The sequence below is a fragment of the Macaca mulatta genome, chromosome X (assembly GCF_049350105.2).
Source record: "Macaca mulatta isolate MMU2019108-1 chromosome X, T2T-MMU8v2.0, whole genome shotgun sequence".
In the NCBI taxonomy this organism is placed as follows: Eukaryota; Metazoa; Chordata; class Mammalia; order Primates; family Cercopithecidae; genus Macaca; species Macaca mulatta.
In genome coordinates, this window is record NC_133426.1 from 115,436,816 (window position 1) to 115,457,024 (window position 20,209).

The following is a 20,209-nucleotide window of genomic DNA, read 5'->3' on the forward strand; positions in this document are numbered from 1 at the left end:
AAGAAAGTGAAAAGACAGCACACAAGATGAAAGAAAATATTTGCAAATCATATACGAGATAAAGGATTTGTATAAAGAATATATAAAGAATTCTTATAATTCAACAGAAAGCAAATAACTCAGTTTTTAAAAGTGCACAAAGTGAATTGAACCTAACAAACATATACAAAATATTCTATCCAAGAAAAATGCAGAATATACATTTTTGCAACTGCACATGGAACATTCTCCAGAATAGACAATATATTAGGCCACAAAATAAGTCTTCATACACTTAAAAAGATTAAAACCACACAGCATGTATTTTTTAATCATGATAGAGTGAAATTAGAAATCAATGGCAGAAAGTAAACTGGAAAATCTACAAATGTGTTTAAATTAAACAAGATGCTCTTAACCAGTGAGGCAAAGAAGAAATCACAAGGGTAATTAGAAAATAGAATGTCTTGTCTTTTTTTTTTTTTTTTTTTGACGGAATTTTATTCTGTTACCCAGGTTGGAATGCAGTGGCGTGATTGTGGCTCACTGCAACCTCTGCCTTCTAGGCTCAAGCAATTCTCATGCCTCAGCCTCCTGAGTAGCTGGGATTACAGATACACACCACCATGCTCAGCTAATTTTTTGTAGAGATGGGGTTTTGCCATGTTGGCCAGGTGGTCTTGAACTCCTGACCTCAAGCAATCCACCCTCCTTGGCCTCCCAAAGTGCTGGGATTACAGGCATGAGCCACCAAGTCTGGCAGAAAATATAATGAGACAAATGAAGATGAAACCACAACATACCAAAACTTACAGGATGCAGTGAAAGCAACTAAATGGGACATTAATAGCTGTAAATACTTACATTAGAGAAGAAACATCTCAAATAAAAAACGTAACTTTACATCTTAAAGAACTAGAAAAAGAAAAACTAAATCCAAAACTAGCAGAAAGAAAGAAATAATAAAGATTAGAGCAGACATATAAATAAAATACAGAACTAAAAAATCACAGATGAAGTCAACAAAACTAAAAGTTGTTTCTTCAAAAAGATAATAAAATAGAAAAAGTTTTAGTTAACTTGACTAAGAGAAAAAGAAAGAAAACTCAAATAACTAAAATCAGAAATAAAAGAGGAGACTTTACTACCAATCTTACAGAACTAAAAATATATGAGACTGCTATAAACAGGTGTTTGCTAACAAATTAGATAACCTGGATGAAATGTGCAAATTCCTAAAAAGGCAGAATCTACCAAGACTGAATCATAGAAGTAGATTATATGAATAGACCTAAATTGAGTAAGAAGATTGACTCAGTAATCAAAAACCTTCCAATAAAGAAAAGCTCAGGACCAGATGGCTACACTGGTGAATTCTACCAATCATTTTTTTTTTTTGGGGGGGGAACAGGGTCTCACTATTTTGCCCATACTGGACGGAGGGCAGTGGTGCAGTTATGGCTCATTGCAGCCTTTTCCTTGTGGGCTCGAGTGATCTTCAGCCTCCCAAATATTTTCCAAGCAATTAAAGAAGGATTAACAGCATTTGTTTTCAAGGTCTTCCAAAAAATTGAAGAGGAAGGAACACTTCCAAACTCATTATATTATGCCTGGATTACCCTGATACCAAATCCAGACAAAGACACTACAATAAAAGAAAGCTACAGACCAAAATCCCTTATGAATATTGATGCAGAAAATCCTTCACAAAATACTAGCATACTGAATTCAATGGCATATTAAAAGGATTATATGCCATGGTCAAGAGAGATTTATTCCTGGGATGCAAGGACAGTTCAACATACAAAAATCATTAGTGTAATACATTATCACACTAACAGAATGAAGTGTTTCTGTGCAGAAATACAGCTTCATTCCTCTTGGTAAAATACCTAGGATTGGAATTGCTGAGTCATATGATAACTCTTTATTTAACTTGTTGAGGCACTGTCAAATATTTTTTCACAGCAGCTGAATAATGTTTTATTTCAAAACATTTTACAAAGTTACAGTAATCAAAGCAATGTGGTGCTGACATAAAGATAGCAAATGGACCAATGTAATAGGGAGACCAGAGATAAAATCTCTGATTTGTAGTTGAATGGTCTTTGACAAGGGTGCTCAATGGGGAAAGGTGTTCAACAAATGGGTGCTGGGTAAAATGAATGTCCATATGCAGAAGAATGAAGTTGAACCCTTTCCTTACATCATATATAAAATTAATTCAAAAAGCATTGAAGACCTAAATGTAAGACCTAAAACTATAAAACTCTTAGAAAAAAACATGGGGCAACATGCCTCATGATTTTAGATTTTTTTCAATGATTTATTGGATATGACACCGAAATCACAGGCAACAACAACAAAAAAAACAGATAAATTGGACAACATCAAAATTATAAACTCGTGCATCCAAGAACACTACTAATAGAGTGAAAAGGCAACTCATGGGATGGAAGAAAATGTTTGTAAATTGTATATCTGGTGAAAAGATTAATTTCCAGAATTTTAAAAAGAACTCTTACAAGTCTATAACAAAAGCCATCAAACAACCCAATTCAGAAATAAGCAAATGACTTGAATAGACCTTTCTCCAAAGATGCTATACAAATGGCAAATTAGTACATTAGAAGATGGTTAACATCACTAATCATTAGGGAAATACAAATCAATTCCACAGTGAGATAACACTTCATAGCCATTAAGAAGGCTATTATATAAAAAACAGTGAATAACAAGTGTCGGTGAGGATCTGGAGAAGTTGGAACTCTTGTGTATTGCTAGTAGGAATGTAAAATTGTGCAGCCACTATGAAAAACAGTATGGCAGTTCTTCAAAAATTTAAACACAGAATTATCATATGATCTAGCGATTTCACTTCTGGAGATATATCTAACACAATTGAAAACAAAAATGGGGCCTAAACAGATGTTTTTGTAGCCATGCTTACAGCAACATCATTCACAAGTCAAAAGGTGGAAGCATCCCAAATGTCCATTAATAGAGGAATGTGTAATAAAATGTGGTATGCACATAGAATAGATATTATTTGACCTTAAAATGGAATAATATTCTGATACATACTACAACATGGATTAACTTTGAAGCCGTTATGCTAAGTGAAATAAGCCAGTTATAAAAAGACAAATATTACGTGACCCGAGTTATATGAGGTACCTAGAATAGTCAATTTCATACAGACAGAAAGTAGAATGGTAATTGCTTAGGGTTGGGGGAGGGGAAAATAAAGAGACATTGGCCAAAGGGTACAAACATTTGGTTAGTTATAAGATGAATAAACTCTAGGGATCAAAGGTACAGCATGGGTACTATAGTTTAAAATATGGTGTTGTATACTTGAAATTTGTTGAGAGTAGATCTTAATTGCTTTCACCACACACTGAAAAAAAAAAAAAAAACTGTAACTAGGTGAAGTGCTAGATGTGGTAACTAATTTCATTGTGGATATAAGTATAAGGTTTCAGTTTGGGATGATAAAAAAAATTCTGGAGATGTATGGTGGTGATGGTTGCAAAACAGTGTGAATGTTGTTTATGCCACAGAACTATACCCTTAAAAATAATTTAAAAGGTAAGATTTATGTTTTGTATATTTTGATACAATAAAAAGCCACACAAAATGAAAATATTAATTAGCTTGATTTAATCATTTCACAATGTATATATGTATCATAGCATCACATTATACTCTATAAATGTATATAGTTTTTATCAGTTAAAAATAAAATATTTTTAAGTGAAAAAATGAACAAAGGAATTGAATAGCTATTTCTCCAAGAAAGATGTACAAATGGCCAATATGTACATGAAAAGGTGTTTAACCTCATTAGTCATTATGAAAATGCAAAAGAAAACCACATGGAGATACCACTTCACACTTACTTGAGTAGGCATAATAAAGAGAGAAAATAACAAATGTTGGCAAGGATGTGAAGAAATTGGAACCCTTTTGCATTGCCAATGGTAATGTAAAATGATGCAGCTTCTGTGAAAAAATATTTGACAGTGCCTCAGAAAGTTAAATAAAGAGTTATATGACACAGCAATTCCACTCCTAGGTATTTTCCCAAGAGAAATGAAGCTGTATTTCTGCACAGAAACTTGTACATGAATGTTCACAGCAGCCAAAAAGTGAAGAAAACTCAAAATACAAGAATGGCTAAACAAAGTGTGCTATCCCAGAGAAAATTGAGGAGAGTGAGGATCATCATGGTGGACAGGAGACAGGACTAGATCGCAGCTCCAACTTGGACAGACAGAGCAGCATACAGAGGCATGCATTGTGAATTTAGTTCCAGATCAACTGCAACAACAAACCAGTAATCACAAGAGGATGCGCAGCCCCTCTGAAGGAAGTGGACTTCTCTTGCAGGACCCGGGAGACACCCCAAATACTGTGAGTGCCCCAAATACAGAAGTGGAAAGTAGAGATCCTTCTCTCCCAAATACACACCCCCACTGGAGAAACTGGAGGTCTGTTCATGGGAGAAGTTTCTGACCTCACCTGGAGCTGAGTCCATTTAGAGAGCCGAGTGAAATACAGGGGTAGAGGAAGTAGCAGGAAAGGCCCTGGGAGCTTGCTGGGTCACCAAGCAGGCCATTCCTGCCTGGCACCACAGGGATCCATCGGGAGGGCAGCCAGAGGAGTGGAGGAAAGCACCATAGGGAGAAGGAAGCCTCCAGCTGAACTTTGTAACAATTTGAACCAGTGAGAAGCCTCCTGGCCAGAACTCGGGGGAGGGCATGAATCCAGTGTGCAGACTCCACAGATGGGGGAAAAACCAAGCCCTTTTCTTTTGCAACTTGGAGGCAGGTTGCCTGGGGCAAGTTCTCAAGCCCTGCTCACCCACCACCTGGAAACAGACTTGGGGCTGTTAATAGGGGCACAGTGGTAGTAAGATCTGTCCTTTGATGTGTGTGGGAGCTGGGTGAGGCCTGTGACTGCTGGTTTTCACCCACTTCTCTGACAACCTGCATGACTCAGCAGAGGCAGCCATAATTCTCCTAGGTACACAACCCCATTGACCTGGGAACCTCACCCCCATCCCCCACAGCAGCCACAACAACACCTGCCCAAGGAAGGTCTGAGCTCAGAAGTCCCTAGCCCTGCCCCCAACTGTTGGGCCTTCTGTATCCACCCTAGTAGCTGAAAACAAAGGGCATAAAATCTTGAGAGTTCTAGGACCCCACCTACCTCTGGTTCCTCTCCATACTACCACAGCTGATGCTCTAGCCAACCAGCCCCAAAACAGAGCATTAAACCACCAAAGATAAGAACCCTCACAGAGTACATTTCACCCCCTGCCAGCTCCACTGGAACAGGTTCTCATACCCATGGCTGAGAGACCATAGATGGTTCACATCACAGGACTTTGTGCAGACAATTCTCAGTACCAGCCGAGAGCTGGATAGACTTTCTGGGTGGTTAAACCAAGAAGAGAGACAACAGTCACTGCAGTGCCACTCACAGGAAGCCACATCCATAGGAAAAGGGGGAGAGCACTACATCAAGGGAACATCCCATGGGACAAAAAGATCTGAACAGCCTTCAGCTCTAGACTTACCCTATTACAGAGCCTACCCAAATGAGAAGGAACCAGAAAAACAACTCCGGTAATATGAAAAAACAAGGCTCTTTAACACCCTGCATCCCCCCCCAAAAAAAAAGTCACACTAGTTCACCAATAATGGACCCAAACCAAGAAGAAATCCCTGATTTACCTGAAAAAGAATTCAGGAGGTTACTTATTAAGCTAATCAGGGAGGCACCAGAGAAAGGTGACGCCAGTGTAAGGAAATCCAAAAAATGATACAACAGGTGAAGGGAGAAATATTCAAGGAAATAGATAGCATAAATAAAAACAATCAAAACTTCAGGAAACAATGAACACACTTATAGAAATGCAAAATGCTCTGGAAAGTCTCAGCAATAGAACTGAACAAGTAGAAGAAATAAATTCAGAGCTCAAAGACAAGGTCTTCAAATTAACCCAAATCCAACAAAGACAAAGAAAAAAAAATAAGAAAATATAAACAAAGCCTCCAAGAAGTCTGGGATTATGTTAAGCAACCAAACCTAAGAATAATTGGTGTTTCTGAGGAAGAAAATAAATCTAAAAGTTTGGAAAACATATTTGGGGAATAATTAAAGAAAACTTCCCCAGCCTTGCTAGAGACCTAAACATTCAAATACAAGAAGCACAAATAACACCTGGGAAATTCATCACAGAACAATCATTGCCCAGGGACATTGTCATCAGGTTATCTAAAGATAAGATGAAGGAAAGAATCTTAAGAGCTGTGAGACAAAAGCACCAGGTAACCTATAAAGGAAAACCTATCAGATCAGCAGCAGAATTCTCAGCAGAAACCCTACAAGCTCAAAGGGATTGGGGCCCTATCTTCAGCCTCCTCAAACAAAACAATTATCAGCCAAGAATTTTGTATCCAGTGAAACTAAGCATCATATATTAAGGAAAGATACAGTCGTTGTCACACAAACAAATGTTGAGAGAATTCGCCACTACCAAGCCACCACAACAAGAACTGAGGAAAGGAGCTCTAAAACTTGAAACAAATCCTGGAAACACATCAAAACAGAACCTCTTTAAAGCATAGATCACACAGGACCTACAAAACAAAACTACAGGTTAAAAGGTCAAAATAAAAACCCCAAAAATACCAAGGTACACAGGCAACAAATAGCATGATGAATGCAATGGTACCTCACATCTGAATACTAACATTGAGTGTAAATGGCCTAAATGCTCTACTTAAAAGATACAGAACTGCAGAATGGATAAGAACTCACCAACCAATGATCTGCTGCCTTCAGGAGACTCACCTAACACATAAGGACTCACATAAACTTAAAGTAAAGGGGTGGAAAAAAAGCCTTTCATGCAAATAGACACCAAAAGCAAGCAAGAGTAGCTATTGTTATATCAGACAAAATAAACTATAGCAACAACAGTTAAAAGAGGCAAAGAGGGACATTATATAATTCTAAAGGGCCTTGTCCAACAGGAAAATATCACAATCCTAAATACATATGCACCTAACACTGGAGCTCCCAAATTTATAAAACAATTACTAATGGACCTAAGAAATGAGATAGACAGCAACACAATAATATTGAGGGACTTCAGTCCTCCACTGACAACACTAGACAGGTCATCAAAACAGAAAGTCAACAAAGAAACAATAGATTTAAACTATACCTTGGAACAAATGGACTTAACAGATACATACAGAACATTCCATCCAACAACCACAGAATACACATTCTATTCAAAAAGTCCATGAACTTTCTCCAAGATAGACCATATGATAGGCCATAAAACAAGCCTCAATAAATTGAAGAAAATTGAAATCATGTCAAGCACTCTCAGACCACAGTGGAATAAAACTGGAAATCAAATCCAAAAGGAACCTGCAAATACATGGACTTTAAATGACTTCCTCTTGGTCCGGGCATGGTGGCTCATGCCTGTAATCCCAGCACTTTGAGAGGCCAACTTGGGCGGATCACCTGAGGTCAGGAGTTTGAGACCAGCCTGGCCAACATGGTGAAACCTTGTGTCTACTAAAAATAAAAAAAAATAGCTGGGCATGGTGGCAGGTGCCTGTAATCCCAGCTACTCAGGAGGCCAAGGCAGGAGAATCGCTTGAACCTGGGAGGCGGAGGTTGCAGTGAGCCGAGATTATGCCACTGCACTCCAGCCTGAGTGACAGAACAAGACTCCATCTTCAAGAAAAAAAAAGAAAAAGAAAAAGAAAAGAAACCTGCTCCTAAATGAGCATTGGGTCAAAAACGAAATCAAGATGGAAATTGAAAAATTATTTGAACTGAAAGATAATAATGATATAACCAATCAAAACCTTTGGGATACAGCAAAGGTGGTGCAAAGAGGAAAGTTCTTAGCCCTAAATGCCTACATCAAAAAGACTGAAAGAGCACAAACTGACATTCTAAGGTCACACCTCAAGGAACTAGAGAAACAAGAGCAAATCAAACCCAAACCCAGCAGAAGAAAGGAAATCACCAAGATCAGAACTAAATGAAATTGAAACAAACAAAAAAATTACAAAAGATAAATGAAACAAATAGCTGGTTCTTTGAAAAGATAAATAAAATTGATAGACCATTAGCAAGATTAACCAAGAAAAGAAGAGAGAAAATCCAAAGAACCTCATGAAGAAATGACACAGGAGATATTACAACTGACACCACTGAAATATTATTCAAGGCTACTATGAACACCTTTATGCATATAAACTACAAAACCTAGGAGAGATGACTGAATTCCTGGAAAAATAAAACCCTCCCATCTTAAATCAGGAAGAATGAGAGACACCCTGAACATACCAGTAACAAGCTGCAAGATTGAAATGGTAATTAAAAAATTACCAACAAAAAAAAGTCTAGGACCAGATGAATTCACAACTGAATTCTACCAGACATTCAAAGAAGAATTGGTACCAGTACTTTTGACACTATTCCACAAGATAGAGAAAGAAGGAGCCCTCCCTAATTCATTTTAGGAGGCCAGCATCAGCCTAATACCGAAACCAAAAAAGAAAACTGCAGACCGATATCCTTGATTAACATCGATGCTAAAATCCTTGACAAAATACCAGTTAACTGAATCCAACAACATATCAAAAAGATAATCCACCATGATCAAATGGGTTTCATACCAAGGATGCAGTGATGGTTTAACATACGTAAGTCAACAGATGTGATATACCGCATAAACAGAATTAAAAACAAAAGTCACATGATCATCTCTATAGATGCAGAACAAACATTCAACAAAATTCAGCATCACTTTACGATTAAAACTCTCAGCAAAATCGGCATACAAGGGACATACCTCAATGTAGTAAAAGCTGTCTATGACAAACCCACAGCCAACATAATAGCGAATGGGGAAAAGTTGAAAGCATTCCATCTGAGAACTGGAACAAGACAAGGATTCCCACTCTCACCACTCCTCTTCAACATAGTAGTGGAAGTCCTAGCCAGAACAACCAGACAAGAGAAAGAAAAAAAGGACATCCAATCGGTAAAGAGGAAGTCAAACTGTCACTGTTTGCTGACAATATGATAGTTTACCTTGAAAACCCTAAATACTCCTCCAGAAAGCTGCTAGAACTGATAAAAGAATTCAACAAAGTTTCCGGATACAAGATTAATATACACAAATCAGTAGCTCTTCTTTACACCAACAGTGACCAAGCAGAGAATCAAATCAAGAACTCAACCCCTTTTACAATAGCTGCAAAAAATAAAATAAAATAAAATACCTAGGAATACACCTAACCAAGGAGGCGAAAGACCGCTCTACAAGGAAAACTACAAAACACTGCTGAAAGAAATCATAGACGACACAAACAAATGGAAACACATCCAATGCTCATGGATGGGTAGAATCAGTATTGTGAAAATGACCATACTGCCAAAAGAGTCTACAAATTGGACGCAATCCCCATCAAAATACCACCATTGTTCTTCACAGAATTAGACAAAAACAATGGTAAACTTCATTTGGAACCAAAAAAGTGCTCGCATAGCCAAAGCAAGACTAAGTAAAAGGAACAAATCTGGAGGCATCACACTACCTGAGTTCAAACTATACTGTTAAGGCCGTAGTCACCAAAACAGCATGGTACTGGTACAAAAACAGGCACATAGACCAATGGAACAGAATAGGCAACCCAGAAATGAACCAAAATACTTACAACCAACTGATCTTAGATAAAGCAAACAAAAACATAAAGTGGAGAAATGACACCCTTTCCAACAAATGGTGCTGGGTTAATTGACTAGCCACATGTAGGAGAATGAAACTGGATTCTCATCTCTCACCTTATACAAAAATCAACTCAAGATGGATTAATGACTTAAATCTAAGACCTGAAACTATAAAAAATCTAGAAGATATCATTGGAAAAATCCTTCCAGACATTGGCTCAGGCAAGGATTTTATGACCAAGAGCCCAAAAACAAATGCAATAAAAACAAGATAAATAATTGGGACTTAATTTAACGAGCTTTTGCACAGCAAAAGGAGCAGTCAGCAGAGTAAACAGACAACCCACAGACTGGGAGAAAATCTTCACAATCTACACATCTGACAAAGGACTAATATCCAGAATCTACAACTAACTCAAACAAATTGGTAAGAAAAAAAACAAACAAACAAAGAATCCCATCAAAAAGTGGGCTAAGGACATGAATAGACAATTCTCAAAAGAAGATATACAAATGGCCAACAAACATATGAAAAAATGCTCAACATCACTAATGATCAGGGAACTGCAAATCAAAACCACAATACAACACCACTTTACTCCTGCAAGAATGGCCATAATCAAAAAATCAAAAAACAGTAGATCTTGGTGTGGATGTGGTGATCAGGGAACACTTCTACACTGCTGGTGGGAATGTAAACTAGTACAGCTACTCTGGAAAATAGTGTGGAGATTCTTAAAGAACTGAAAGTAGAACTACCATTTGATCCAGCAATCCCACTATTGGGTATCTACTCAGAGGAAAAGAAGTCATTATACAAAAAAATATATATATTTGCACACGAATGTTTATAGTAACACAATTCGCAATTGCAAAATCATGGAACCAACCCAAATGCCCATCAATCAAAGAACTGATAAACTGTGGTGTATATATATACAATGGAATAATACTCAGCCATCAAAAGGAATAAATTAACAGCATTTGCAGCGACCTGGATTAGATTGGAGACTATCATTCTAATGAAGTAATTCAGGAATGGAAAACCAAACATCGTATGTTCTCCCTGATGTGTGGGAGCTAAGCTTTGGGGATGCAAAGGAATAAGAATGATACAGTGGACTTTGGGGACTTGTGAGGAAGGGTGAGAGGAGGGGCAAGGGATAAAAGACTACAAATATGGTGCAGTGTATACTGCTTGGGTGATGGGTACACCAAAATCTCACAAATCACCACTAAAGAACTTACTCATGTAACCAAATACCACCTGTACCCCAATAACTTATGGAAAAATGTAAAAAACAAGCAAACAAAAACCGAAGTGTGCTATCCCATGCAATGGAATATCATTTGACAATTTTAAAAAATGGCGTACTGATACATGGTGTAAAATGGGTGAACCTTGAAAACATTATGCTAAGTGAAATAAGCAAGGCACAAAATAACCGTGTATCATATGGTTTCATTTATATGAAATGTCCAGAATAGGCAAATCTGTATAAAGAGAAGGCAGATTAGGTTTTGCTAGGGCTTGGAGGGAGTGAGAATGAGGAATGACTGCTAATGTGTACAGTTTCCTCTAGGGGGAAATGGAAAATTTTCTAAAATTACATTGTGATGATTGTTGGACAATCCTATGAAGATACTGAAAACACTGAATTGTACACTTTAAGTGGATGAATTGTATGGTATATAAATTATATCTCAATAAAGTTATTTTAAAACAATGCACATTATTGAAAATCTACAAAATTTCTACTAATAACATGTAATGTTTTTAGTTGTCTTTAAATTACTGTCTTTATTTTAGGATGTTTTTTAGTTCTAGAATCTTGAGATTTGATGAACAAATGGGTGTTATTTTCCTCACAATTAACTTTGGACACATTTTAAGTAATTGTATGTGCTGTGATTACTAGAACTACACATGCTGTGCTAGTATGGAATAGCATGATTTATGAATCATTTTTTCTTTAATATTTCTTTAATATTTTGAGCCACTTGTCGGCTCATTGGGCTGATGTTTGGAGCAATTTGCTATTATGCCTACCTTGGGTGGTAAAAGATAGTATAGAGCTCATTATCTTTTAAGTTTTGTTCATATTCTTTTTCTCTAAGTTCATCATTACCTTAGACATACTGCTATTGAATTTCATGTGGTGGCTTTGGCCTGCTCAGGCATCCTTGAGCCATTATTTATCAGTTTGTTACTGTTAGCTTAATATTTCACTACTTGGAAGAACTAAATAACATGCAAATTTGAAGGTCTTACTGTATGATTCCTTTTCTAGATAATTAAAATGTTAATAGTTGCTCAATGGATCTAAAGCTTCAGTTATGCACAATGAGTAAGTTTTACAGATCTGTTATACAATATGGTGCCTACAGTTAACAGTACAGTATTGTTCACCTTAAAATATGTTAAGAGGATAGATTTCATGTTAAGTGCTCTTACCACAACCCCCCCCACACACACAAGAACATGAAGAAATTTTTGGAGGTGATGGATATGTGTAGTACTTTGATTGTACTGATGGTATCATGGGTATATGCATATATCCAGACTCCTAAGTGTGTATGCATTATGTGCGGTTTTATATATAGATTAACAAAGTTTTTAAAAAAGTATCTCTGCATGCACTTTTAAATTTCCCTCTGTTAATATTCTGGGTCTAAAATAGAACCTATTTATGGTTTTATTCATGGTCCTTAATCTCCAATTACAGATAATGTTGTAAAAACATTAACAATTATATGGGGACCATGACTTCCAAGTGATGGACTACTGTTGTAATATTCTTCTCGCCATAAAGCGAGATATGATATTTACTCTTTCTCCTCAAATATTTTCCATTTGTTGTCTTTTTTTTCCCCCAGTGGCAATGCTTCTTTAGTTTTACAATGGAGTGTAAGAACAAAAGTGTTTAGCTTTCTTACCAATAGATGTCTTCTATTTTGTAAAGTTTATTCTGAATTTTAGGTTATAGTATGGAATGGAGGAGAAGATGCTGTTACTAAGACATAGTAGAGATTGGCTATGATCCAAATACCATTAAATTACAATTTGAATCTTAACAACAAAGAAGATATCAAATTGACTCCTTTTTCTACGTGATACAACACAGTGACCTTGAAAGCAGTTTCAGGCTTGTCTTTCAGTGTTACTGTAGTCATTAGATAGTTTCACAATGGTAAATGTGACTTATTAGGTATGAGATATTTCATTTTCAGAATTATATCAAAGCTTGACATTAGAACAGATGTAGATATTTGCAGCTGTGTGTCCGAGTCATTCAAATAGCTTCTATCTAGAAGTGCAAGTAGATTTGAATTTTCCTTTCCCAGAGTGATTTGCAAGATTTGTGTCAAGTTTATAGATTTTCTGAGCACTGTCTTCTTTATCTCTTCTTGCTTACCTTTTTTGAAACTCATTGTTTTCCCTGCATGTATGTGAATAATAAAAGGCTAGATAAAACTTAAGCTAGCGAATGTCAGTGTTTTTTTCAGAAGCCCTAATAAAATATTTACTTTATTTTTAAAAGGTACTTGGTTTGAAGGAGTAGGACCATAAGAGTGATTACAGAAACGGTATTTGGGGGCAAGTGCTGGCTGAACTTAGAGATTGGGCTTAGAGTAGTCACCCCTTACCATGGGGGATACATTCCAAGACTCCCCATTGGATGCCTGAACCTGTGGATAATACCTAACCTTTTATGTACTGTGTGTTTTTTTTCCATCTGGTAACAGACAGCTACTAAGTGACTCATAAACAGGTAGTGTTTATGGTGTGGATATGCTGGGCAAAGGAGTAGTTTAGGTTTCAAGAGGGATGGAATGGGACAACATGAGATTTTATCATGCTACTCAAAATGACATGCAATTCAAAACTTATAAGTTATTTATTTCTGGAATTTTCAATATTTTCACAACACAGGTAACCGAAACCATGGATTGCAAAACCATTCATAAGGAAGAATTTCTGTACTTTTAGAATTTATTGTACTTTAGTATCATAAATAATCCAGAGTTTGCCTTCTGCCTTTCAGATTTACCACTAGCAGAATATTGGAATTTTTTTCTTGTTTTTTTATTTTGGTACATATATTTAATGTGTTCACGAATAACAAAAAGAATCATGATAGTTTATTCAAAGGTTTCCCATGTAAACATCTAAGATGGGACCAATTCAATCCAAAATTTAATTGTATACCTATTATGTGCCTCAAAATGAACTAGATATTTGATTTACAAGGTTCAGAAAAAATATATATATTCCCAGCCCAAGATTCTTAATTTTTTAAAATAATAGGATGTAAGGAAAAAAAGACTTTAGTTTAAAAAGCTATTACCATAATGCAGAAACATGAGTCACAAATAGATCTGACTCACCTGCAAGTGTATGTACTAAGTGAGGAAGGAAGCATTCAGTAGGTGATGTTGAACACTAGCACTTTATTGTAAAGATCATGATCTTCATGAGCAAAGCAGTAAGCCCTGCAGTAGAGATTTAGTGTTAAGGTATGTGTTGCCATTGTTATTGGGAAAAACTTGTTTTAATTGTGAAAGTGGGTATGAATTCTTCTAAGGCTCTATTGGAAAAAAATGTAATGCAAATATTCATTGAGCAAAAATGGTTATACATATGTGAATTATCTCTTACCCAAAATAAACTTTCAGTGTAATTAAGGAGTTAAGACTTGCATATATGAAGCCATTGTAGACATGACAGAGTTAGAACCTACCCTAACCTCTTGGGGTAAACTCTCTTTGTCCAGGAATGCTTCATGGAAGAAATGGGATTTTTCTTTTCTTGTTAAGAGGAAGGGTCTCACTCTGTCATCCAGGCTGGCCTGCAGTGGCATGATCACGGCTCAATATAGCCTTGACCTCCTAGGCTCAAGCCATCCTCCTACCTCAGCCTCCTGAGTAGCTGGGACTACAGGCATGCACCACTGCACCCAGCTGATCTTTTAATTTTTTATAGAGACAGAGTCTCCCTTTGTTACCCAGGCTGGTCTTAAACTCCTGGGCTCAATCCTCCAGCCTTAGCTCCCCAAAGTGCTAGAGCCACAACACTCAGCCAGAAGTGGGATTTTAGATGTCCACTGAAGAATTGATAGACTTCCTTATGTTACAGTGAAAATCACCTTTTTCAGTAGAACCTACTATAGCTTTTGGTTGACATGTGTACTGGAAGCAATGAATTGCATTATGGCACAGTAGGAATGGTAAACACAGGTTCTGAAGTCAGACTGTTTGACTCCAAATTCGGATTTCACCACTTACTAGCTCCATCACTATAACATGGGGATAATAACAGTATCGTTCTAATAGGGTTGTTAAGGATTAATGAGAATTAATTAGCATAATACATCTACATACTGTGTGAATAGTATGAACTATGTAGTCTGATTGACTACATAGCTGATTGTAGTCTGGTTCGAATCCCAGTTAAAAACCTTAGGCACTTGGCTTCTCAAGATTCAGTTTTCTCATTTATAAATGGAGATAATGAAGACTAACTCACAGGATTGTTGTGATGATTAAATGAAGCAATTTACATCAAGTACTTACTGGAGTGCCTGACATATAATAAAAGCTCTATAAATAATGTTATGTTCTTATACAATCTAAGCCATGTAGAGACTTCAATATTATCTTTTTATTCATGTTTTCAGGGTGAGCCTGGTCTGCCTGGATACCCAGGGAACCCTGGTATCAAAGGTTCTGTGGGAGATCCTGGTTTGCCTGGATTACCAGGAACCCCTGGAGCAAAAGGACAACCAGGCCTTCCTGGATTCCCAGGTAAAATTTCTTCTCTTAAATGCTTCCTTCTTTCCTTCCTTATCTACTCCAACCAGTATCACAGAGCAGCTTCTTATTTGGCAGACTTATATTTTATTTCCCAATCGAATACTGACTAGCAACATAATCTCAAACTATCTCTTTACCTTTTCTTTGCCCAAATTTGTTTCTATATAAAATGAGGATGATTATTACTGACTCAGCAGGACAACATCCTGTGGACAGAGAGACTGTTTGGTGGAGCATTCTTCAATCTTTGACTGCTAGTCACAAATCACTTAAGAAGCCTTGCTATTTTTGTAGGTGATAATGTATACTTCCAAGCCTCCGCCTGCAGCTGATTCTCTTAGAAAGGTATGCCCAGGCACACAGCTGGTAGCAGTTGGTAGAACAATCATACAGTTCCTTCAAATGACAAGGATTGAGTCATTCAAGTAAGAGATAAGCACTATAGTCAATTATGTAGCCTGAACTAGATTATTATAGTACCTACTTGTTTAGGGTTGAATGTATTTTTCGTTTGTTTTTTGAATTACACAGTGGCATGGATGAATGAATCTTTCCTTTTTATTGAAGTGAAGCGTACATATAGTAAAGTACACTTAAGACTATAGATGAGTTTTTACCTAAGTATATATATCTTTGAATTTACCATACGTATCAAGATATAAAATAGTTTCTTCATCCCATGAAGTTTACCCGTGCCCCTACGCCCCCCAACCCTGAGGTAACTACTACTATGACTTCTATTACCATCAGCTAGTTTTGCATGTTATTGAAATTCATATAAATGAAATCATACAGTGATCCTTGTGTCTGGCTTTTTTCAGTCATCATTATATGTAAAAGATTCATTTATTTTGTTGCATGTGTCAGTAGTTTTTTCTTTATAATTGCTGTGCAATATTACATTGAAAAATGTACCACAGTCAATTACACATTCTCCTGTTGATGGACTTTTGGGTTGTTTCCAGTTTGGGACTATTATTTTTAAAAATACTATTAACATTCTTTTACATGTCTTTTGGTAAACATATGTATTGATTTCTCTTAGACAAAAACTTAGTAGTAGAAATACTGAATCACAGGGTAGGTGTACATTGAACTTTAGTAGATGCTGCCAAACAGTTTTCCAAAGTGGTTTTGTAAATTAGTTTCAACAGCAATGTATGAAGTGTCCAGTTCTCCAGTTGCCCATGTCCTCACCATCACTGGGTAGTGTCAGTCTTAATTTTATCTGTTTTGATGAGTATGTGGAAGCATCTTACTGAGATTTGAATTTACGTATTCCTAATGAATAATAGTATTAATCACCTTTTTATTATACTATTGGCCATTTGGATAGCATCTTTTTGAAGTTTCTTCTCAAGTACTTTTGTTCATTTTTTATTGAATTGTCTCTCCTTTTTCAAATAGATTCAGAGCAGTTCTTTATATATTCAAGATATGAGTCTTTTGTCAGATACATATATTGCAAATCTGTTCTCTGTGTCTCAGATTTGCCTTTCCTAATGCTGTTGTGTAATGAACAAAAGCTGTTAATTTTAATAAAATCCAGTGTGTCAATCTTTCCTTTCACGGATAGTGATTTTTTTTATCCAATACAATAAATATTTGTCCACTTGAGGTTATAGAAATAATCTCCTAATTTTTATAACATGTTTAATGTTTAAACTTTTATATTTGGCTTATGATCTATCTCAAATAAAAATATTTTTACCTTGTGAGGTAGGGATCAAGGTTCATTTTTTTTCCAACACAGTTATCCAGTTGCTCTCTACTATTTTTTTTTTAAGAACCTAAACACATCCAATAAATTACAGTCACTCTTTTGTTAGAAAGCCAAATGCTATATCTATACTCTGTGTTCTGTTCCAATGGTTTATTTTCTATTGCTGCTTTAACACAACACTGAATTACTGTAAATTTATATTAAGCCTTGAAAAATGGTCGGTAAGTGCTAGAACTTTGTTTCAGTTTTTTAAAGCTTGTCTTGGCTATTCTAATTTTTTTTTGCAGGGGAAATCAGTTTATCAATTTCCATTTAAAGTATCTGTAGGGATTTTTAAGTTTGCAATAACTCTCTAGGTAAGGTAGAGGAGAATTGATATTTTGACAGTATTCAACCTTCCAATAAAATGAACATGTTATCTCTCCATTTATGTAGGTATTGAGTTTAATTTAACAATATACTGCACTTTTTGTTTTGTAAATCTTGAACATATTTTATTAAATTTATCTCTGGAAATCTGATGCCTTCTGGTGACATTTAAATCGTATTGCTTTTCCCAGTTCATCATTATCTTTTTTCTAAACTCAGAGGGCAAATAATTGCTATTTTTCCATTAAATGTAGTGTTAGTGCCAGGGTTTTGGTACATATATTTTATTAAATTAAGGAAATTCCTTTCTATTCCTACTATAATGAGAATTTTTATAAAGAATGGATGTAAGTTTTATCAAATTCTTTTTCTCAATGTACAGAGATGATAAGTGTTTTTTCTCCTTTGCTCTTGATATAGTGAATTACACTGATTGATATTTTATGTAAAAACAACCCTGTATTCTTGGGATAAACTCCAAGGTGGTCATACTGTATACATTATCTTTAAGTATTATTGGACTGGATTTGCTATTTTTAAAAAAATTATATACAGCTGTGAGAGATATTGGCCTATGATTTTCTTTTCTCATAGTGTCCTTGTCAGTGTTTAAGTATAGGGATTTGCTGGCCTCATGACCTGGGAAGTATTCCCTCTTTCTCGATTTTTTCTTTAAATGTTTCATAGAATTCACCAGTTAAGGAATCTGGATCTGTAGTTTTCTTTGTAGAAACCTTTTTAAATTACAGATTAGAAGTTTTTGTTATGTTACTATTCGGATGATTTATTTTTATGTCAGTTTAAATAAATTGTGTTTTTCAAGGAAATCGACCATTTCATCTAAATTGTCAAATTCATTGGTAGAAAGTTGTTGATAGTATCCTTGTTTTGTCCCTTTAATTTCTGCAGAATGTGTACTGAAGTCTGCATTTCAACAATGTTTTGATATAAGTAATTTTAAATTTATTTCTTTATTTTGATCAAGCCGCCTAGGCATTCATTAACCTTTATTAATTGTTAAAAATTAACTTTTGTAAGTGATTTTCTCTACCGTTTGTTTTTTATTCCACTGATTTCTGCTTATATCTGTATTATTTCCTATCTTCTACCTTCTATGGATTTAATCTTGCTGTTCTTTTCCTAGCTTCTTTACCTGGAAGCTTAAATCATACATTTTTCAGCTTTGTGTTTTCTAATAGATGCATTTAAAAACTTAAATTTCCATCTAAGGAGTGCTTAAACCAAATCCCACAAATTTTGTTCTTTTGCGTTTTTCCTTTAATCATTCAGTTGAAGATATTTTCTAATTTTCCTGTTGATTTCTGTTTTTCTCCATAGATTATTTAGAATTGTGTTGCTCAACTTACAAATATTTGGGGGCTTCCCAGATATCTTTCTATTATTAATTTTTAATTTGGTTCTATTGTGGCCAGAATACATATTTTGTGTGATTTAACTATTAATACTTATTGAGACTTATCATATGGCCAAATTTAGGGTTTATCTGGGTGAATTTTCCTTGTACCCTTGAAAATAATTTGTATTCTGCAATTGGTGCATTGCATTATAAATGTCCATTAGGTCAAGTTCGTTGGTAGGGTTATTAAAGTCTTGTGTATTCTTACCAACTTCTTGCCTAATTGTTTTATCAATTACTGAGAGATAGGTGTTAAATTTTCCAATATGATTGTAGAATTTTCTATTTCTCTTTTTTTCTCTGTCAATTTTTTGCTGTATGTCTTTTGAGATTTTTTTTTTAGGTATATATAAATTTAGGAAACTTATGTTTTCTTGAAGAGTTGACCTTTTTATCATTATGTAAAGACCCTCTTTATATTCATAATACTCTTTTTTTTGGATTTTTCTTTGTCTGATAGCAGTATAGATACATCAGATTCTTGATGCTTAGTGGTAGTACAGTATAACTTTTTCTATATAATTTTTATTTTTACGTGTCTGTATATTTAAAATATGTTTCTTAGGGATAAAATACATTCATATCGTGTTTCTTTTCCAGTCCAACAATCTTTCCCATTTATTCTGAGTGTTTAGTCGATTTATATTTAATGTATGTTGTTATGTTTGAATTTTAGTCTGCCACATTGCTGTTTGTTTTATGCTCCTCCTTTGTCCCTGGTTTCCTGTTCTGTTTGGGTTCATCAGATATGCTATGGTATTCCATTCTATCTCCTCTATTGGCTTTTACCTCTACTGGCTTTTAAGCTCTCCCTGTTTCTACTATTTTTAAATGATTGCTCCAAAGATTTTAGTGTGCATTCATAATTTACCACATTCTGAATTAAATTAATGTTATGTGACTTCACATATAATGTAAGATTCTTACAACAGTATAATTTTATTTACATATAATGTTCTTTTGTGTGATTGTGTTCATATATTTTATATGATTATCATATAGTTAATAAATTTTACAATTGATTGCTATTACTATTGCTTTAAACAGCCTTTTCTAAAGAATTTAATATGAGAAACAAACCCAATTTTCATATTTACCAACATATTTACATTTCTACTGTTCTACCCTCC

The 20,209-nt window shown here is 35.4% G+C and overlaps 1 protein-coding gene across 6 annotated transcripts in view; it reads left to right on the forward strand.

The window, feature by feature from the left end:
- Positions 1-20,209, forward strand: part of COL4A5 (collagen type IV alpha 5 chain) — a 265,725-nt gene that overhangs the window by 200,821 nt on the left and 44,695 nt on the right. For all 6 annotated transcript variants that reach the window (XM_077988274.1, XM_028841868.2, XM_077988275.1 and 3 more), the window contains one exon: positions 15,435-15,561. In XM_077988274.1, coding sequence (XP_077844400.1) covers positions 15,435-15,561 — 127 coding nt within the window. The remainder of the gene's footprint in view (positions 1-15,434; positions 15,562-20,209) is intronic.